This window comes from Coregonus lavaretus (assembly GCF_964263955.1).
Source record: "Coregonus lavaretus genome assembly, chromosome: 3".
In the NCBI taxonomy this organism is placed as follows: Eukaryota; Metazoa; Chordata; class Actinopteri; order Salmoniformes; family Salmonidae; genus Coregonus; species Coregonus lavaretus.
In genome coordinates, this window is record NC_139990.1 from 67,740,414 (window position 1) to 67,763,219 (window position 22,806).

Below are 22,806 nucleotides of genomic sequence, written 5' to 3' on the forward strand. Positions count from 1 at the left end.
TTGAATAATAGAAAAGTATTCAATATACAGTTGAAGTCAGAAGTTTAGTTTGGAGTCATTAAAACTTGTTTTTCAACCACTCCACAAATTTCTTGTCAACAAACTATAGTTTTGCCAAGTCGGTTAGGACATCTACTTTGTGCATGACACAAGTCATTTTTCCAACAATTGTTTACAGACAGATTATTCCACTTATAATTCACTGTATCACAATTCTAGTGGGTCAGAAGTTTACATACACACAGCTTGGGAAATACCAGAAAATGATGAAATGGCTTTAGAAGCTTCTGATAGGCTAATTGACATCATTTGAGTCATTTGGAGTATTTCAAGGCCTACCTTCAAACGCAGTGCCTCTTTGATTGACATCATGGGAAAATCAAAAGAAATCAGCCAAGACCTCAAATAAAAACTTGTAGGCCTCCACAAGTATGGTTCATCCATGGGAGCAATTTCCAAACGCCTGAAGGTACCACATTCATCTGTACAAACAATAGTACGCAAGTATAAACACCATGGGACCACGCAGCCATCATACCGCTCAGGAAGGAGATGCGTTCTGTCTCCTAGAGATGAATGTACTTTGGTGCGAAAAGTGCAAATCAATCCCAGAACAACAGCAAAGGATATTGTGAAGATGCTGGAGGAAACCGGTACAAAAGTATCTATATCCACAGTAAAACAAGTTCTATATCGACATAACCTGAAAGGCCGCTCAGCAAGGAAGAAGCCATGCTCCAAAACCGCCATAAAAAAGGCAGACTACGGTTTGCAACTGCACATGGGGACAAAGATCGTACTTTTTGGAGAAATGTCCTCTGGTCTGATGAAACAGAAATAGGACTGTTAGGCCATAATGACCATCGTTATGTTTGGAGGAAAAAGGGGTTTGCTTGCAAGCCGAAGAACACCATCCCAACCTTGAAGCATGGGGGAGGAAGCATCATGCTGTGGGGGTGCTTTGCTGCAGGAGGGACTGGTGCACTTCACAAAATAGATGGCATCATGAGGAAGGAAAATTATGTGGATATATTGAAGCAACATCTCAAGACATCAGTCAGGAAGTTAAAGCTTGGTCGCAAATGGGTCTTCCAAATGAACAATGACCCCAAGCATACTTCCAAAGTTGTGGCAAAATGGCTTAAGGACAACAAAGTCAAGGTATTGGAGTGGCCATCACAAAGCCCTGACCTCAATCCTATAGAAAATGTGTGGGCAGAACTGAAAAAGCGTGTGTGAGCAAGGAGGCCTACAAACCTGACTCAGTTACACCAGCTCTGTCAGGAGGAATGGGCCAAAATTCACCCAACTTATTGTGGGAAGCTTGTGGAAGGCTACCCAAAACGTTTGACCCAAGTCAAACAATTTAAAGGCAATGCTACCAAATACTAATTGAGTGTATATGAATGTGATGGAAGAAATAAAAGCTGAAATAAATCATTCTCTCTACTATTATTCTGACATTTCACATTCTTAAAATAAAGTGGTGATCCTAATTGACCTAAGACAGGGAATTGTTACTAGGATTAAATATCAGGAATAGTGAAAAACTGAGTTTAAATGTATTTGGCTAAGGTGTATGTAAACTTCTGACTTCAACTGTACAGTACCAGTCAAAAGTTTGGACACACACACACACACACACTCATTCAAGGGTTTTTCTTTATTTTTACTATTTTCTCCATTGTAGAATAATAGTGAAGACATCAAAACTATGAAATAACACATATGGAATCATGTAGTAACCAAAAAAAGTGTTAAACAAATCAAAATATATTTTATATTTGAGATTCTTCAAAGTAGCCACCCTTTGCCTTGATGATAGCTTTGCACAATCTTGGAATTCTCTCAACCAGCTTCATGAGGAAGTCACCTGGAATGCATTTCAATTAACAGGTGTGCCTTGTTAAAAGTTAATTTGTGCAATTTCTTTCCTTCTTAATACGTTTGAGCCAATCAGTTGTGTTGTGACAAGGTAGGGGTGGTATACAGAAGATAGCCTTATTTGGTAAAAGAACAAGTCCATATTATGGCAAGAACAGCTCAAATAAGCAAAGAGAAACGACAGTCCATCATTACTTTAAGACATGAAGGTCAGTCAATCTGGAAAATTTCAAAAACTTTGAAAGTTCCTTCAAGTGCAGTCGCAAAAACCATCAAGCGTTATGATGGAACTGGCTCTCATGAGGACCGCCACAGAAAAGGAAGACCCAGAGTTACCTCTGCTGCAGAGGATAAGTTCATTAGAGTTACCAGCCTCAGAAATGTCAGCCCAAATAAATGCTTCACAGAGTTAAAGTAACAGACACATCAACATCAACTGTTCAGAGGGGACTGTGTGAATCAGGCCTTCATTGTCGAATTGCTGCAAAGAAACCACTACTAAAGGACACCAATAAGAAGAAGAGATTTGCTTGGGCCAAGAAACACGAGCAATGGTTATTAGACCGGTGGAAATGTGTCCTTTGGTCTGGAGTCCAAATTGGAGATTTTTGGTTCCAACCGCCGTGTCTTTGTGAGATGCGGTGTGGGTGAATGGATGATCTCCACATGTGTAGTTCCCACCGTAAAGCATGGAGGAGATGTTATGGTGTGGGGGTGCTTTGTTTTTTTGTCACGGTATCTCTGTGCATTCAAATTGCCATTGATAAATGCAATTGTGTTCATTGTCCGTAACTTATGCTTGCCCATACCATAACCTCACCGCCACCATGGTAACCCTATTGGCACAATGCATCATGTTCGCCTTTTACACGAGTGACCCGGGATCTCGGCCCTGTCCCTCCGCTATATTGGTGTCAGAAGGTCTGAACCCATCGGAACGCACGGCGGACATGCAAAGGGGCTTAAGTGTCAAAGTACAGGGACAGGCCTTCCCGTTCGGAGAGGGCAGGGTAGCGATTCTCTAACCCTAGCCATGTGACAATTCCCACCAAGTGGGTTAACCTTATTGGAGCAATGCATAGCGTGTTTGCCTTTCACACGAGCAACCCAGGTTCACTGACCTGTCCCTCCGTTCGTTATAATATAAACCTTAACCCACCTGGTATTGAGTCCCACTCAGTAGGACCCCATTACTTGAATACCTAAAAAGACAACAACCTATTAGTATAACCTATTCAACTAATTACATTTCTTAACGTTAAATATTTTTGGGACAAAGGAATTCACTTCCAAAATTTGAATTTCAGTTCCTGTTTACAAAGCTTGGAGTTTAAAGAACAACTTTCACCAACAACCACCAAGGGGAGTGAAAGACCTAAACTGAAGGACGTTAAACAGTCTTATTCAGAAATGTGTTTGGTCATGCTCACCGAATGATGAGTCTTCACCCATGCTGGTGTCCATTTCCTGGTGTCGGTGTCCTTCACCCCAGCTGGTGTCCGTCCGTGTCCTTATGGTGCTTTCCAGACAACTGGGAACACACACAAAGAATAGACATGCAAATTACAGATAGTTCATGTGGCCATTGCAAGACTGAAACAGAACAAATATACAACGTTACATTCATCATTACCAACCTCAAAACATGACTATTTTCAGTAAATATGAGGCATTTAGTTCATATAAGCCTACTTTTACTAATACAGAACAATTGTATTACATTTTAGACGTATTACTGTATTGATAGACTAACTCCTTCGACTCTGTAGAAGTACCAGCACATGCACTTAAACATACAGAGCAGTCAGAAAGAATTCTGACCTCTTCACTTTCTCCGCTTTGTTACATTACAGCATTATTCTAAAATTGATTAAAATGTTTTTTCCTCAAATTGTTTCCATTGATCATCCTTGAGATGTTTCTACAACTTGATTGGAGTCCACCTGTGGTAAATGTAATTGATTGGATATGATTTGGAAAGGCACACACACACCAGTCCATATAAAGGTCCCACAGGTCGAAGGAATTGTCCGTACAGCTCCGAAACAGGATTTTGTCGAGGCACTGCTCTGGTGAAGGGTACCAAAAAAATTTATGCAGCATTGAGTGGCCTCCATCATTCTTAAATAGAAGTTTAGGACCACCAAGACTCTTCCTAGAGTTGGCCGCCCGGTCAAACTGAGCAATCGGGGGAGAAGGGCCTTGGTCAGGGAGGTGACCAAGAACCAGATAGTCACTCTGACAGAGCTCCAGAGTTCCTCTGTGGAGATGGGAGAAACGTCCAGAAGGACAACCATCTCTGCAGCACTCCACCAAATCAGGCCTTTATGGTAGTGGCCAGATGGAAGCCACTCCTCAGTAAAAGGCATGACAGCCTGCTTGGAGTTTGCCAAAAGGCACCTAAAAGGACTCTCAGACCATGAGAAACAAGATTCTCTGGTCTGATGAAACCAAGATTGAACTCCTTGGCCTGATTGCCAAGTGAAACTTCTGGAAGGAACAAGGCACCACTCATCACCTGGCCAAGTCCATCCCTACAGTGAAGCATGGTGGTGGCAGCATCATGCTGTGGGGATGTTTTTCAGCGGCTGGGACTGGTAGACTAGTCAGGATCGAGGGAAAGATGAACGGAGCAAAGTACAGAGATCCTTGATGAAAACCTGCTCCAGAGCGCTCAGGATCTCAGACTGGGGCAACGGTTCACCTTCCAACAGGACAACAACCCTAAGCACACAGCCAGGACAATGCAGTAGTGGCTTCGGGACCAGTCTCTGAATGTCCTTGAGTGGCCCAGCAAGAGACCGGACTTGAACCTGATCGAACATCTCTGGAGAGACCTGAAAATAGCTGTGCAGCAATGCTCCCTAGCCAACCTGACAGAGCTTGAGGATCTGCGAAGAAGAATGGGAGAAACTCCCCACACTACAGGTGTGCCAAGCTTGTAGTGTCATACCCAAGAAGGCAAGGCTGTAATCGCTGCCAAAGGTGCTTCAACAAAGTACTGAGTAAAGGGTCTGAATACTTATGTAAATGTATTATTGCAGTTTTTTTTTGTAATTACTAAAAACCTATTTTTGCTTTGTCATTATGGGGTATTGTGTGTAGATTGATGGGGGGGGAAAATAATTTAATCCATTTTAGAATAAGGCTTTAACTGAAGGTCAACAAACACTGTAGCAGGAGAACGTAAGATGCAGGCAAGTAATGCAAGTAATCTGAGTTATTGGCCAAACATTCTCAGCCAGGTTTTGGACTGAAATATCATATGTAGAATAAGAAGTGTAACCATTCAGTAGTTATAAAACCCAGTCAGCAGCATTTCATTTGTATAACATTGAAACAATGAAGGGCACTTAGTTCAACTGCACTGGGACAGACATTTTATGCCAAATCCCATATTATACAGTATATATTATAGAATGAGCAGGGTTTTTTGCCCCCCCCCCCAAAATAAATATCATGAAAAATGCATGAAAAGTAAGGATCCCACTTTAGAAACCATGAATTTTTACACAAGTCATTCCAGTAAAACAGACCACTGAACCCTTAAACAATGTATAAAATACATTTAAGGTGCACACCCACTAACAATATCATAACAAAATAAAAACCTTGCAAAAAAGGGAGGGGTAGAGTATCCACAATCAAATACTTGACAGAACATGTACATACAACTAAAAGAAAAGCTGTATTCTGATTCAAATGAATGTGTGCACTTATTCAATTCAAGATGGCAGACAATGAAGAGGAGATGAATACAATTAATGCTTACACATCTGAAATGACTACTTAGATTTGCTGTTCTTAAAGTCCAACTTTCACTAACAACCAACAAGGGAGTGAAAGTCCTAACAGTTGGGTTTCAATACCACCTTTGAGTGACTTCGCATAGGCATACCTAACTGAAACACAAACAGGCAAGTTGTGAAATGGTACAATTCAAATGGATGAAACTTGTCAAAAAAATGTCTAAACCATTGATTTACATATCAATTTGATCTGCATAACATTTTCTTTTTAATACGGGTTAGTTTGAAGACACACACACCAAAACCTAACATGCACAGGCCCAGCACAGATAGGCTCGCTAGGCCTACACAAAACCCTTATTCAGTATCATGGCATATACACATTTTTTTGTGCATGCCGCCACCTACTGTGCGGTGGTGTATCACGTTACATTTTGATACAAACAGAAACATGCACCACCAACAAACCCTACACCTATATACCCCTATTTCATACATCTCAAAACATCTTATAACTCTTCTGCAGTAAAATCTCGTACACCCAGGTACTTCTCTGAAGCTGCCACCTACATGCATTTTTTTTTTAAACACTACCCCATTAAAACACTGACCCTATGTGTTCCTGCACCATGCCAACGGCCTGGGAGGACGGGACACCTCCACTCAACAAACCCTGTAACTCTTCTGAAGTCAAATTTCATATACCCAAATACTTCTCTGCAGCTGCCACCACATCTACAGTCGTGGTCAAAAGTTTTGAGAATGACACAAATACTAATTTTCACAAAGTCTGCTGCCTCAGTTTTGATGATGGAAATTTGCATATACTCCAGAACGTCATGAAGAGTGATCAGATGAATTGCAATTAATTGAAAAGTCCCTCTTTGCCATGAAAATGAACTTAATCCCCCAAAAACATTTCCACTGCATTTCAGCCCTGCCACAAAAGGATCAGCTGCCATTATGTCAGTGATTCTCTCGTTAACACAGGTGAGAGTGTTGATGAGGACAAGGCTGGAGATCACTCGGTCATGCTAATTGTGTTAGAATAACAGACTGGAAGCTTTAAAAGGAGGGTGGTGCTTGAAATCGTTGTTCTTCCTCTGTTAACCATGGTTACCTGCAAGGAAACACGTGCCGTCATCATTGCTTTGCACAGAAAGGGCTTCACAGGCAAGGATATTGCTGCTAGTAAGATTGCACCTAAATCAACCATTTATCGGATCATCAAGAACTTCAAGGAGGTTCAATTGTTGTGAAGAATGCGTCAGGGCGCCCAAGTAAGTCCAGCAAGCGTCAGGACCGCCTCCTAAAGTTGATTCAGCTGCGGGATCGGGGCACCACCAGTGCAGAGCTTGCTCAGGAATGGCAGCAGGCAGGTGTGAGTGCATCTGCACGCACAGTGAGGTGAAGACTTTTGGAGGATGACCTGGTGTCATGAAGGGCAGCAAAGAAGCCACTTCTCTCCAGGAAAAACATCAGGGACAGACTGATATTCTGCAAAAGGTACAGGGATTGGACTGCTGAGGACTGGGGTAGTCATTTTCTCTGATTAATCCCCTTTCCGATTGTTTGGGGCATCCGGAAAACACCTTGTCCGGAGAAGACAAGGTTAGCGCTACCATCAGTCCTGTGTCATGCCAACAGTAAAGCATCCTGAGACCATTCATGTGTGGGGTTGCTTCTCAGCCAAGGGAGTGGGCTCACTCACAATTTTGCCTAAGAACACAGCCATGAATAAAGAATGGTACCAATACATCCTCCGAGAGCAACTTCTCCCAACCATCCAAGAACAGTTTGGTGACGACCAATGCCTTTTCCAGCATGATGGAGCACCTTGCCATAAGGCAAAAGTGATAACTAAGTGGCTCGGGGAACAAAACATCAACATTTTGGGTCCATGGCCAGGAAACTCCCCAGACCTTAATCCCATTGAGAACTTGTGGTCGATCCTCAAGAGGCGGGTGGACAAACAAAAACCCACAAATTCTGACAAACTTCAAGCATTGATTATGCAAGAATGGGCTGCCATCAGTCAGGATGTGGCCCAGACGTTAATTGACAGCATGCCAGGGCGGATTGCAGAGGTCTTGAAAAAGAAGGGTCAACACTGCAAATATTGACTCTTTGCATAAACTAAATGTAATTGTCAATAAAAGCCTTTGACACTTATGGAATGCTTGTAATTATACTTCAGTATACCATAGTAACATCTGACAAAAATATCTCATAACACTGAAGCAGCGAACTTTGTGAAGACCAATACTTGTGTCATTCTCAAAACTTTTGACCACGACTGTATTTTCTGTGATTTACGACACCTTCTGCACTACTCTGACTCTGGCCACTTCAACCAGCCTCTCTCGCACTGGACACTTCCGATCCCCAGCAACATGGGCACCCCTACAGTTGACGCACAACTTTAACCACCGAAACTACACAATCCTCTGTCGCATTCACACTTCCCACATCTCGGAATCTCCCTCCTACACACTGCTGCAACATGACCAATTATCATTGCATCTGAAACAGCGCAATGGATTTGGCACAAAAGTTCTAACTGGATAACTGATATATCCTAACATGACTGTCGGGTAGGGACTGACAGTGACTCCTCTGTTTCACCACGCTCCCTACCAGGTCTGCGTCGCACAAAACGGCAGGCGTCACAAACACCAGGAATTTTCTACTTTAATTGCCCCACCTCCACACTTAACGCAACCCCAGAAATCACTCATTTCAAATGGTGCCCTGTTCCTAAGAGCAAAGCACCAAACAGGTCTTGACTGAAGTTGCGTGACACGGAGCGCCTGCTTCCTCTGGTCAGAAGAAACACAAATATCACAAGTCCACTACAGGTTACCTTCACTGATTCAACTGCACTCAACTCCTTTTCCAGCCACCCTGAAACCCCAAATGGATCCGCCAAAAGGCAAGGGTCCACTTTCTCCAAAGATGTCCCTCCTATTGGACCAGATTATTTTTAATGTCCAACGATGTCAAGCTTGGGTTCCATGCTTCCACCTCACTTAACTCACTTTAATTCACATCCATTGCTCCTCCAGAATTCGGTCTGGCGCACAGCTTGCGCTTGACACCAATCTTCTTCGACACCCCATCTCCATTTTTATCGGCATCTTCCTCAGATTCAAATCCAACCTCTGCTTTCAACCTCTTCCTCTGCCTCCATTCCTCCTCAGAAAACCACGTTTCTGTGTCTCTGTCCCAATATTCCTGTTCTTGTTCCATGATTCCTCTTCAGATTCATATGGTCGCTGAAAGATCCAAGCAGTTGGGTTTTTTTGTCCTCTACTGCCAGCACAATCCATCGACCGATATGATTCGCACCGAACTACACAAAACACTGATTGCATTTGCCCCATTTTAAATGCTACAGCAGTTTATGTACATAATTGAACCTGTTGAAAAATATAACAACATTTGAGATACCCTCATCATCATGCAGGTGAAACACCATTGTCTGGGAAGAAAATAGATATCAAATGTAATTTACTAGGAGTAAAAAAGCTCTATAATTGAGCTGCAAATGAAAACCTCAGAGTAGATTGGCACTTTTAAAGCAGATACATTTCATTTTACAGAGACGCATTGTGGAAATTGTATGTTGACATACCGATTGGTCAGGAATTCAGATCACCCAGAAATGTATCACCTTAGCAGGGCCCTGCTGCAATGTTTCGTAGCCTATAGGCTACTTTTCAAACTCACCCAGGTGGGAGAAGCAAAATGATTAAGACAGGTATTCACCCAGCAGTCTGTCAACCAAAATGCCCAAATTACCTTTCTTCTTCACAATCTAAATCAAAATTAGGATATGCCTACAGTACATGCCAAACTCATTCCATGGGGGGGCCGAGTGTCTGCAGGTTTTCGCTCCTCCCTTGTACTTGAATGATGAATTAAGGTCACTAATTAGTAAGAAACTCCCCTCACCTGGCAGTCTAAGTCTTAATTGAAAGGGAAAACCAAAAATCATCAGACCCTCCATGAGATGAGTTTGACACCCCTGGCCTACAGGTTCATTCTAAAAGGGTGCATATTCAGGCAATAACCATGTGCAAAGATGGAGTCAGATTGAAAGCCCAATAAACAACCCATTCATGTTTTTTTCTTCTTCTTCTTCGATGAGGTTTAACGGCGGTTGGCATTCAATAAATGTTGCATTACCGCCACCTACTAGACTGGAGTACAACTCCCTTATACTTTGCTTGAAAAAATGTATAAATAAACAAATACCCTACCATCTAACACTACACTCACAAAGAAATAACACCACCCTACTCCACTATTTAAATATATTTAGTCCTACCTCAAGCCAACAACCTGAAAGGATGGGACACCACCACTTAACACACCCTGTAACTCTTCTGATGTCAAGTCTCGCACACCCAAATACCTCTCTGCAGCTGCCACCACAACCTCAATTTTCTGCGACTTACATTCCATCTCTGCAGTACAGTTGATAACCATTGCTATAAATGCTAAAAATCCAATCTTACTGAAACATATATCACTTGTTGGCCTATCCCTTTGTACTGGTACATATCTACTACTCACACCACTCCTTTCAGGATCCCTCCTCCTTGACCCATCTTCCTCTACTTTCTTCACTGCCTCAGCATATGACAACTTCTGCACTACTCTAACCCTGGAAACCTCAACCTGCCTCTCTTACACGGGACATTTCTGATCGCCAGCCAAATGGGCAACCCTACAATTAACACATACCACTACTTTCCCCAATGCTACACATTCCTTTGTCTCATGCCCTTCTGCACACTTCTTACACCTAGGAACCTCCCTCCTACACACTGCTCCCACATGCCCATAAGCTTGACACCTGTAACATCGTAATGTATTCGGCACAAAAGCTTGTACCGGAAAACTTATATATCCTAACATCTCTTTGTCGGGCAAAGACTCAACATTAAAACTCAAAAGAACAGACAATGACTCTTCTGTTTCACCACTCACGCCATACTGTCTGCGTCGCACCAAACGACGAGCATCACAAACACCGGGAATCTTCCCCTTCAGTTGGTCAACTTTTACATTTACTGCTACCCCAGTAATCACTCCTTTCAATGGCGCCCTTTTCTTGAGCGCAAAACAATTCACATCTCTTGCCCCCATTCGTTTAACACAGAGCGCCTGCTCCCTCTGATTAGCAGAAACACAAACAATTATCACAAGACCACTTCTGGTTACCCTCACCAATTCCACAGCACCCAACTCTATTTTCACCCACCCTGAATCTACAAATGGATCAAAAACTTGGATCCAAAAACGTCACAGACTCATCTTTATCCTGACCCTCTGTGCATTCCTCTAGCTCCAAGTACTTCACCACACCTACAACCTCTGATACTTCGCCCTCATTCACTTCCATTTCTCCTCCTGTCTTCAGCTCACTCTGCTTATACTTTCTACCATTCTTCTTTAACAAACCTTCTCCCTTTTTTCCGCCATTTTTAACCGACTCAATCTCACCCTCTTATACCTCCTCTGCCTCTCTTTTTCCCTCCATTCCTCCTCCGTATTCCAAGTGTACGTCTCCTTATGATAAACCTGCACTTCTCCTGACATACATATTGTTCTTGCCTTCTCAAGGGACGCCATTTAACCGGCTGTCACAATCTCCGTACAATCAGCACGAACCCCTCCGGATGTAGCACTCAACAGTGCATCCCACAAAGCACGTCTTGATGTTCTTCTTTATCAAACATCGTGATTGGTCAATTGAATATTTAATCTACATATTGGTCAAGTTTTTGTAACTGATTGGGCATGTTCCTCTGCCCAGGCGTTGCTGACGCATGCCAGATCTTACAACGCTGGGATAGGTATTTTAAGTATCAGCTAACCACATCATTATGTTATAGAAATCTGTCTGTCGATAACACAGTCGGTGACGTGGCACGCAACCATTGGTTGATGCATACAAAGTCCGAGCAGTAGAACACGACCATTGACAACTCACATCATTCATTGTATTTGGTTCATAGAGTTAGATAGAGGACTGTATCTGCGATTATGGTGTCTGTGACAGCATGAGCAGCCCCATTGAGGCTATCTCCATTTCAAAGGTTTCAATGTTCTTCTTCTTTTGTGTTTGAAAAAAGTGTAAACGTAATATTGGTTTTATTTTATTTATTTATTGCAGCCATTAGATGGCGATGATATAGCTTTAAGCCATTTACTAACCATGTGCAACCCAATTTGAAGAAGAAGACTCTCTCTGTGTGTTCGTGCCGTGAAAGGAGGGCTTCTTCTTTGTCTGAAAGCAATGGCTAGCTAGTTTGCTAACTATTCTAGCTAACTAACTGGCTGAATAAGTTGACGACGGACTCGCTCAAGCTGTCGGGACTAACCCACAACGTTAGACACGGACGATCTGCTTGTGTGTTGATACACTGGTGGTTGTTGTGGCTAAGTATTGTCGCTAAACCCTGCTGTTGGAGACCGGCATGCTAGCTGGCTGTGGCGTCTTATGACGAGGTGCCCGGACGTTTTTCACGGAATAATACTGCACCTAGTTAGCTAGCTGAATAAACTAGGTTAGTCTATTCCTAGAAAACATTGAGCCGCTGTAGTTTACAACAATTATAGTTTCTGAGGTGGAAGTTGGGAGAGTTATATTTGGGAGTTGTGGTGAGGGAGGCCCCGCTCTCTCCTTTCCCAGATGTTTAGTTCATTTTATTCCGATCTCCTCTGCATTATTGTAGCCATCTGCTGCAGCCTGTCAACTATGCCTCTGCCTATCCCTGTTCTCTCCTCTCCGCACAGGCTACACAAACGCCTCACACCGCGTGGCTGCTGCCTCTCTAGCCTGGTGGTCCCTGCACGCACGACCCACGTGGAGTTCCAGGTCTCAGGCAGCCTCTGGAACTGCCGTTCTGCTGCCAACAAGGCAGACTTCATCCCAGCCTTTGCTACCCTCCAGTCCCTCGACTTCTTGGCGCTGACGGAAACATGGATTACCACTGAAAACACTGCTACTCCTGTGGCTCTCTCCTTGTCTGACCATGTGTTCTCGCAATACCCCGAGAGCATCTGGTCAGCGGGGTGGTGGCACAGGAATCCTCATCTCTCCCAAGTGGACATTCTCAATTTTTCCCCTGACCCATCTGTCTGTCTCCTCATTTGAATTCCATGCTGTCACAGTCACTAGCCCATTTAAGCTTAATATCCTTGTCATCTATCGCCCTCCAGGTTCCCTTGGAGAGTTCATCAATGAGCTTGACGCCTTGATAAGTTCCTTTCCTGAGGATGGCTCACCCCTCACAGTTCTGGGGGATTTCAACCTCCCTACGTCTACATTTGACTCATTTCTCTCTGCCTCCTTCTTTCCACTCCTCTCCTCTTTTGACCTCACCCTCTCACCGTCCCCCCCTACTCACAAGGCAGGCAATACGCTTGACCTCATCTTTACTAGATGCTATTCTTCTACTAATCTCACTGCAACTCCCCTCCAAGTCTCCGACCACTACTTTGTATCCTTTTCTCTCTCCCTCTCCTCCAACACTACTCCCTCTGCCCCTACACAGATGGTAATGCGCCGTCGCAACCTTCGCTCTCTCTCTCCCGCTACTCTCTCCTCTTCCATCCTATCATCTCTTCCCTCTGCTCAATCCTTCTCCCTCCAATCTCCTGATTCTGCCTCCTCAACCCTCCTCTCCTCCCTTCCTGCATCCTTTGACTCTCTATGTCCCCTATCCTCCCGGCCGGCTCGGTCCTCCCCTCCAGCTCCGTGGCTTGATGACTCATTGCGAGCTCACAGAACAGAGCTCCGGGCAGCTGAGCGGAAATGGAAGAAAACTAGACTCCCTGCAGACCTGGCATCTTTTCACTCCCTCCTCTCTACATTTTCTTCATCTGTTTCTGCTGCTAAGGCCACTTTCTACCACTCTAAATTCCAAGCATCCGCCTCTAACCCTAGGAAGCTCTTTGCCACATTCTCCTCCCTGCTGAATCCCCCCCCCCCCCCCCCTCCCTCTCTGTGGATGACTTCGTCAACCACTTTGAAAAGAAGGTTGACGACATCCGATCCTTGTTTGTTAAGTCAAATGACACTGCTGGTCCTGCTCACACTGCCCTACCCTATGCTTTGACTTCTTTCTCCCCTCTCTCTCCAGATAAAATCTTGCGACTTGTGACGGCAGGCCGCCCAACAACCTGCCCGCTTGACCCTATCCCCTCCTCTCTTCTCCAGACCATCTCCGGTGACCTTCTCCCTTACCTCACCTCGCTGATCAACTCATCCTTGACCGCTGGCTATGTCCCTTCCGTCTTCAAGAGAGCGAGAGTTGCACCCCTTCTCAAAAAACCAACACTCGATCCCTCTGATGTCAACAACTACAGACCAGTATCCCTTCTTTCTTTTCTCTCCAAAACTCTTGAGCGTGCCGTCTTTAGCCAACTCTCTTGCTATCTCTCTCAGAATGACCTTCTTGATCCAAACCAGTCAGGTTTCAAGACTGGTCATTCAACTGAGACTGCTCTTCTCTGTGTCACGGAGGCTCTCCGCACTGCTAAAGCTAACTCTCTCTCCTCTGCTCTTGTCCTTCTAGACCTATCTGCTGCCTTTGATACTGTGAACCATCAGATCCTCCTCTCCACCCTCTCCGAGTTGGGCATCTCCGGCGTGGCTCACTCTTGGATTGCGTCCTACCTGACCGGTCGCTCCTACCAAGTGGCGTGGCGAGAAGTTGTCTCTGCACCACATGCTCTCACCAATGGTGTCCCCCAGGGCTCAGTTCTAGGCCCTCTCCTATTCTCGCTATACACCAAGTCACTTGGCTCTGTCATATCCTCACATGGCCTCTCCTATCATTGCTACGCAGACGACACACAACTAATCTTCTCCTTTCCCCCTTCTGATAACCAGGTGGCGAATCGCATCTCTGCATGTCTGGCAGACATATCAGTGTGGATGACGGATCACCACCTCAAGCTGAACCTCGGCAAGACGGAGCTGCTCTTCCTCCCGGGGAAGGACTGCCCGTTCCATGATCTCGCCATCACGGTTGACAACTCCATTGTGTCCTCCTCCCAGAGTGCGAAGAGCCTTGGCATGACCCTGGACAACACCCTGTTGTTCTCAGCTAACATCAAGGTGGTGATCCGATCCTGTAGGTTCATGCTCTACAACATTCGGAGAGTACGACCCTGCCTTACACAGGAAGCGGCACAGGTCCTAATCCAGGCACGGTCATCTCCCGTCTGAAATACTGCAACTCGCTGTTGGCTGTGCTCCCTGCCTGTGCCATTAAACCCCTACAACTCATCCAGAATGTCGCAGCCCGTCTGGTGTTCAACCTTCCCAAGTTCTCTCACGTCAACCTGCTCCTCCGCACACTCCACTGGCTTCCAGTTGAAGCTCGCATCTGCTACAAGACCATGGTGCTTGCCTACGGAGCTGTGAGGGGAACGGCACCTCCGTACCTTCAGGCTCTGATCAGTCCCTACACCCAAACGAGGGCACTGCGTTCATCCACCTCTGGCCTGCTGGCTCCCCTATCTCTGCGGAAGCATAGTTCCCGCTCAGCCCAGTCAAAACTGTTCGCTGCTCTGGCACCCCAATGGTGGAACAAGCTCCCTCACGACGCCAGGACAGCGGAGTCACTCACCACCTTCCGGAGACATTTGAAACCCCACCTCTTTAAGGAATACCTGGGATAGGATAAAGTAATCCTTCTACCCCCCCCCCCCCCCCCCCAAAAAAAAAAAAAAAAAACATTGTAAAGTGGTTATTCCACTGGCTATAAGGTGAATGCCCCTATTTGTAAGTCGCTCTGGATAAGAGCGTCTGCTAAATGACGTAAATGTAAATGTAAATGTAAGACAATGCTCTGTTCATTGGCTGATCGCTCCCGACCCATAGGAATCCCCGCCCAGTTGACTACTTTAAAATAGCTGAAGCCCTCAAAGGCAATGTCCATGCTAAAACGTGTTATATCCATCTAAAGTCCTCTTTCTAACTCTATTAATTGATTAGACTAGCACAAAGCCGCTATTTTGAAAGGTATATAAATGTTCTTTATCAGCCTTCTGTAATTTGTCTACCCTAAATTATGTGTTCATAGCCGTGGGAAGTAGGGGTACTGAGGGTGCTGATAAATCGAAATTAAAAGAACAATAATAATATACATATTAAACAAATATTACTCCTGTATGAGTGGAGAAAAATTTTCGTCAGCAGAGCAAGAGAAAAACACTCCTCATGGGGGGCAATCAGAGAGTGTCAAATTTAGTCAAGATAAACATTAATTGTTATTTTGATACGTGAGGTTTATTTGATCTAATAGAAGTTTCGTAATACTTAGGTTGTTATGAGTGTACAGATATAAGTGTGATGCACGTGACATCCCGGCAACTTTGAGAAAAAATACTTTATATTGGAGTGTCCCTTTCGAAATTTGAGATGGTCTATGCGTATTCATGAGGCTATGCATATTCATGAGGATCACTCTCCATTGCGTACAGGCGGTTGACGTCAATATTTAACAAATTCTTCAAATAACGAGATGTAGCAACCAATCCAAAGAGAGGAATAGGCGGGAGCTTGTCAGCCCGCCTTCCGCTCTGTGGACAACGAATCCCATCATTAGGGCGGAGACATAAGTATCTCCTCATAATATCCATATCTCTGCTGTAACTCTTATTCATTACTGCAATTACATTACATTACAATGACCCATTGGACCTCCCCTTTAGCCTTGTGAGGCAAATGATCCGACGCTGCCCAAATGCTCTGTCTAAATGCAAATATGTCTCGCATGCAATACAGTTTTGGAAATACTTGGAACATAACTTTCATACAGTGCATTCAGAAAGTATTCAGACCCCTTTACTTTTTCCACATTTTGTTAAGTTACAGCCTTTTGGTGTTTGGTACACTTACCACATACAGTACCTATTTTTCAACATCCGGAAAATACCACTTTTCAACGTCCTGGAATTGTTTTATTTTAAACATACGGAAGAACGCCAAGGACTGGCCCTGCGAGTAACCAGTTGTGTTCAGCACATTGCAATACATCAGGGTATATATATCAAGCACACTGGTAAAACACTGGTGTTGCAGTAATGAACATTTGCCAACAGATGGCATCAACGTGCCATTGTACACCCATAACAAGGGCTGGTCCATTTTTTTGTCCAGTGGGCCTGTCAAACGTAGGTTCTCTGCCTGTCGAAGTTGCATTATTTGGCTAATAATAGGTAGCGTCATACGAACCATCCCGATCTTGCGAGTTTACATTCTGTTTCACTACACGGATATCAGTATAGAAAAACAGAATGTAAACTCGCACGAGATCAGAATGGTTCGTACAAGGCTAAATAAAATGGGCTGGTGACTTCGAGGAAAAAAATTGTCTGGTGTGTTAGAAATGGAAGGGTCGATTTCTGGTTCCAGTCTGCCCCTGCTGCATACCTCTGGAGACCAGGGGCCATCACTAGTTAACACAGCCACAAAGTCATAAACCCCGCCTATTTCTAAAACAATTATTCTTAAAATCTGATTTTAAACCTAACCCTAATCTTAACACTAAAAAGCATATTTTTGTTTTCAGAAATGTTTACGATATAGCCAATTTGGACTTGTTCTGGCTGTGTTATCTAGTGGAAACCGATCACCTTTGTGCCAAAAATATCCATGGAATTTTTCCAGTAATTGTCTTCAAGGCTGATTTGTTCCATCACTCACAGCCGAAGATATGAACATTTAATATTCATCCAATGTCTGCCATGCTTCTGGATGACGTTGTCGATGCTTGCGCTTGCTCCAGTGTGCACTGAGTGCGAAGGTGTTATTGACTCTGTAAAGCAGATGGCAGCGACCACGAAACGGCATATGCGAATGTGAGGCCATGTTGGACAACGTCTCCAATTCATATATACCTCAGGGCTCGAGACCCTTCCACACAACTCTCCAAAACTAGGCCTACCCCAAACATGCAAAATGTAAACATTTTTTGGGCGTAATATTTTTTCTCTTGGATGATTTAGATATTTTTCAAATCGAGATAGTCTATAAATAAATTCAGCAGTGACCCTAGCTCTCAAGACCAGTTGATGGTATGGAGGACAGCTTGCTACATGTGAACTATCAAAGCTCTGTTGTAACGTTTATAAACATTCATTCTCCCTAGCGATACAGTTTTGGAAACCTCTGGAACGTAACTTTCCTATACAGTGCATTCGGAAAGTATTCAGACCCCTTGACTTTATCCACATTTTGTTACGTTACAGCCTTATTCTACAATGAATTAAATGTTTTTTTCCCCCTCATCAATCTACACACATTAACATCTAAACAGCCCTTGCCCAAAATGCCAGATGGCCAGGCCACCCCTGGTGGGCAGGGCTAAAAGAATGGTATTTGACCCTGCGCGTTAGCCTCTGTTTGCCGACAGATGAGACCGCCTCGCTGCTTTTTGCTACAGCTAGAACAAGTAGTATAATTTATTGATATTAACTTATATCAGAAATTTCAACCGGAGCAATCATATTTTACAATGGCTAGGTACATGAGGCCCCCTAACCCCTCACTCTTCATTAGAAACATCTCCGACGAATCCAGGTAGCTATGATTGAATCCTTCGCTTCGGGCGTGCGAGGTACAGTAGCTAGCTAGCTAATGTATGCTAGCGAGCAACATTAGCTAGGTGGCTAAACTGTGTTGTTGTTGACTGATTTTAGCTAGCTAGCATTTACGGTGCAAGCTTGTAGTTAAATGTTGTCAGCTGCTAGTTGTCTTTGTCTATGATGAGAAACGTTAACGTTAGTTGGATAGCTAACTAGCAGTAACTAGCTATCTGAAAAAGTTAGCCACCTAAGCTTTGTATCAAAGCTACAGGCAGCTAAGCAGAAACGTTAGCATGTCTGCTAGGCTACATGCCATGAGTTTGCACCAAATAACGTCTACAGTGGTGTGTACAAAAACAGGAGAGTTGTTTGAACCAACTGTGAATAACCTAACTTAGCTGGCCATCTATCTACCTGCCACTGTTTCTGCTCTTTTGCCAACTCCATATCATGGAACTGGCTGAACCAGTACCTGGGTTTAACTGGCATGCATGCATGCCAAACGTGACAGGAGTTGGCATGATGGCACAAAGAGACTGGCACTCAGGCTACCGTCTACCTGGCTTGTGGTGCATTAAATAGTTATTGTCCAATGTCACATTTTATACCCCCATTTCTATGGTAAGTATTAAGCCAATTTAGTTGAATCTGAAGGTTCTCTTATTGGCCACAGTTGCAGGTTTGAACTTTGAATCACACTGGTCTAACTTTAGCCTAAAAGGGGTGTATGTTGCTGGCCATTAGATTAAATGTCCTGTCATTTCACGACACTTTAGGCCAGAGGAACTACGCCGTGAGTTCGGTCGTTATGGGCCTATTGTAGATGTCTACATTCCACTAGACTTCTCTACAAGGCGACCAAGAGGATTTGCTTACATTCAATATCCTTTATACTCATGTAATGTATTAATGAACATGTCTTCTCATTCGGTGCTTTATTATTATTCACACATGGGGTCATATTGACAATGTCACACGTATTGAGTTTGCCTACTGTTTTGAAGTATTTATTGTATATTTGTCATAAAAGTAGGCTATACTGGTTTTATGGGAGGGGAGGGGAACATTAACAACATTCGAACGCAGTAAAATGTGTACAAGCATTAATCAACATCTCCTCTCCTAACTAAAATTGCTTCTGTTACCCTAGAAATGTTAAAGACATACAGTTCTGGAGAAACCACAACAAAGAATGTAAAGACTGGCGTAGAGTAGTTTCAAGCCAAAGGGACCATAATGATTTCAGGCGACACGAAATAGTGGGAAAAGAACACAAAGAGCAAAGTTAAAGCATGAAGACACAAGGAGGAGAATAGAGAGCATGAAGGCTTCCATTTGTCTACCAAAGAGGAACATTTAAAGGATGTATTGGGTGAAGACAAGCCGGAAATCTCAAGTTCTTCTGCCAAGCAGTTAAAGAGCGTAAAAAGTCAAGCTGAAGATCAAAGGTCAAGCATGTTTAAAGGTGACAAGCTTAATGTTTTGTATCCTACCAAATAGAACCCTTGCTCTTCACCTCCAAATATTTTGCTCTGTGTGTTCTCTGTACAAAAGGACAAGAAAATCATATCAATTGTATGATAACTTTAATTATATACTAGATTACTGAAATAAGATTTCAATGATGCATTTGTATAGCCTTATTTCTCGTTACCCCCCCAAAAATTTCAACAGAAGTTTCATCTTCATGTTTTTAATATTTTAGCTTACTATTATCCCATGTTGGCACACAATTGACTTACCAATTGAAGCTTCTAGCCTCTATACTTCATTGTTTTAATACTTTTGTAGTTGTATGTGTGCTCTCCATGTCTCTCCATTTCCACACCCCCCTCCACAAGTGTAAGTAAAAAGCCTTAACAGTCTGTAGCACATTCGAGGACGTGCGAGATGCAGAGGACGCCCTCCACAACCTGGACCGCAAGTGGGTGTGTGGCCGACAGATCGAGATCCAGTTTGCACAGGGTGACCGAAAAAGTAAGACTGGATTTTATTTAGGTGCCCTGTATGAGTGCACTATTTACTGTCTACCAATCAATTCAACATGAAGAATTTCAAGTTTCACTGTCGTAACAGTTTACCCAAGAATATAAGTAGGAAAGTCTAACTAGGCCTACATCTTCACTTTTAGCGGCAATATCTTGACTCGGGTCTCTCAGACTAGTGAAATCATTGCCAACCTGCATGCAAAAGTATTTTTAAAGCCCTTGTTGCTCAACTATCCTTGTGCCCAGTATTTAATTTGAATGACTATTGTCCCTCCAGCCCCCAACCAGATGAAGACGAAGGAGAGCTCTCCTCGCAGAGGGTCCCGCAGCAGCTCCTTCTCCCGCTACGACGACTACGAACGCGGTGATGGCCGACGCAGACGCTCTCGCAGTCGCAGCTACGAAAGGCGCCGGTCACGCAGCCCTTCCTGCGACCGCCGTCCTCGGAGGTCGGAGAGCCCTAGAGAGTGAGTTCCTCTGTGACACTGAAACTAAACCACCGTTTCACTTGTCAAGTAATCCTCCCAAGGGGCTTTCATTGCAGACCGAAATGCCTTTGTATACAGACTGGTTCTTACTTTCACTTTTCTCTCTACAGCTCTCGATCATATGGCAGGCACAGGCGAAGCAGAAGCCATGAGAATGACAGGTAGACCAATATATACAACTCCGTATTCTGACTTACCTAACACTGCACAGTGCAATAAGATTGCATTTATACTGCATAGGCCTGTGTGGTTTCAAAACACTTTACAATTGTCAAGTCAGTGTATTCATTAATGTGTAGACTGATTCTTCTGTTCATATCCCATCGTCCTTTTTTTCTCCAGGTACAGGGGCCCTCCACGTGAACACAACAGGATGCACCATGCACCCCTGTCTCGTAACCGCTCCGCCTCCCACTCCCCCTCTCCTCCCAGATCCAGGCCCAAAGACGCAAAGTCCCAGTCCAAATCACCCAGCCCCGTCAAGGACTTCCACCCCTCTTCTGGCACCCAGAAACAGGCCTGTGGACGCTCCTACTCCAGATCCCTGTCCCGATCGCGCTCTCACTCCAGATCCTAGGACCTCACACCCTCAAACCCTGTTACTCTGTCGCTAAATATGTTTATGTTCAACAATATAACATATGAATATGGAGGCTAGTGAGTGGTTATTACACAATACCACCTCAGTTCATTAGTTGAGTTATCATGATATCTCTGGGCTGATGCCATACAACAGGAGAGCTGGTTGTCCCTACAGATGGATAGTAATTGTTAATGTTAGTTCAGTTTCATTTACCTCCTCTGAAGAACATTGGCTGTTTAATTTACCTTCATATTGGTTTAATTCTATTAATTGAACCCAATGATATTAAGTTCAGCACATTAGAATTGGTCAACTGTGTAAAATATGAAGGTACTGCTTGTTTTGGGCTAACAGGTATTCACCTCTGGCTACAGAACAGGTTGAAAGTGCAAAAAAACATAAGACGAGAAGTTATAAATCTGGAGTTTGCAGTGATATCTAGTCAAGTTTACTGTTATTATTTTTTTTACATTTGATATAGATAAAATGTCCAGCATTTTTTAAAAGATCAATTGTTTTTATTAAATATCCTGTATTATTGATACTCGTTTATTATTTTTAACTTTTCTTAATAATTTGGGTATACAAAGATATTGCTCCCTTTAAAGTAGGGTCGAGACACCGGACAGGTTGTTAGGTACATTTATCTATTACCGGGCCCCGCCCCCCCGGGGCATTCTACAAGGTGTCGTAAATGTTCCACGGGGATGTTGGACCATGCTGATGCAATGGCATAATGCAGATTGGACGGCGGGCGGTACATTCATGCTGTGAACAGCCCGTTCCATCTCATCCCAAAGATGCTCTTAAGTAAACTGAACTCGCTGTCATGTTCCAGGCGATGTTTTTCCACTCCTCAGTTGTCCAAGGTTGGTGATCGCATGCCCACTGGAGCCGCTTCTTCTTGTTTTTAGCTTATAGGCGTGGAACCCGGTGTGGTTGTCTGCTGCAATAGCCCATCAGCAACAAGAATCAACGAGTTGTGCGTTCTGCGTTGCCGTTCTGCTTTCACACCACTGTTGTACTACGCCGTTATTTGTCTGTGGCCCACCTGTTAGCTTGCACGATTCTTGCCATTCACCTTCGACCTCTCTCATCGAGTTTTCGCTGACAGAACTGCCGCTGACTGGATGTTTTTTTTGTTTGTTGCACCATTCTTGGTAACCCCTAGACACTGTTGTGCTTGAAAATCAGCTTGGGTCGCTTAGGTCACTCGTTTTGTCCATTCTCATGTTCAATCGAACAATAACTGAATGTCTCGATGCCTGTTTGCATGCTTTATATAGCAAGCCACGGTTACGTGACTCAGTTTGGAGGAGTGATGTATTTTTGTGAACGGGATGGTGTACCTAATAAACAGGCCGTGAGTATTGTTAAACAGTATTAAACCTACGTCTACATCTGACTTTTTACCTTTAAACTTTTAAAATGTACATTATTGGAAGATTGCTGAGGGGACTTGCTTTCATTCAGCTACGAGCATTAGTGAGGTCGGGCACTGA

At 43.8% G+C, this 22,806-nt stretch overlaps 1 protein-coding gene across 2 annotated transcripts; it reads left to right on the forward strand.

The window, feature by feature from the left end:
• Positions 1 to 18,079: 18,079 nt before the first annotated feature.
• LOC311113820 (uncharacterized protein) lies at positions 18,080 to 21,846 on the forward strand. Of its 2 annotated transcripts, XM_084157118.1 has the most exons (6): positions 18,080 to 18,240; positions 19,022 to 19,126; positions 20,119 to 20,222; positions 20,511 to 20,700; positions 20,832 to 20,882; positions 21,064 to 21,846. In XM_084157118.1, the coding sequence occupies exons 1-6, from the start codon at positions 18,176 to 18,178 to the stop codon at positions 21,296 to 21,298; spliced, it is 750 nt and encodes a 249-aa protein (XP_084013244.1). In that variant the 5' UTR covers positions 18,080 to 18,175; the 3' UTR covers positions 21,299 to 21,846. The 2 variants fall into 2 exon arrangements, with proteins under 2 accessions (XP_084013244.1, XP_084013245.1); XM_084157119.1 differs by lacking the exons at positions 18,080 to 18,240; positions 19,022 to 19,126 and adding an exon at positions 19,396 to 19,729 and having other exon boundaries at positions 20,116 to 20,222.
• The last annotated feature ends 960 nt before the right edge of the window (positions 21,847 to 22,806 follow it).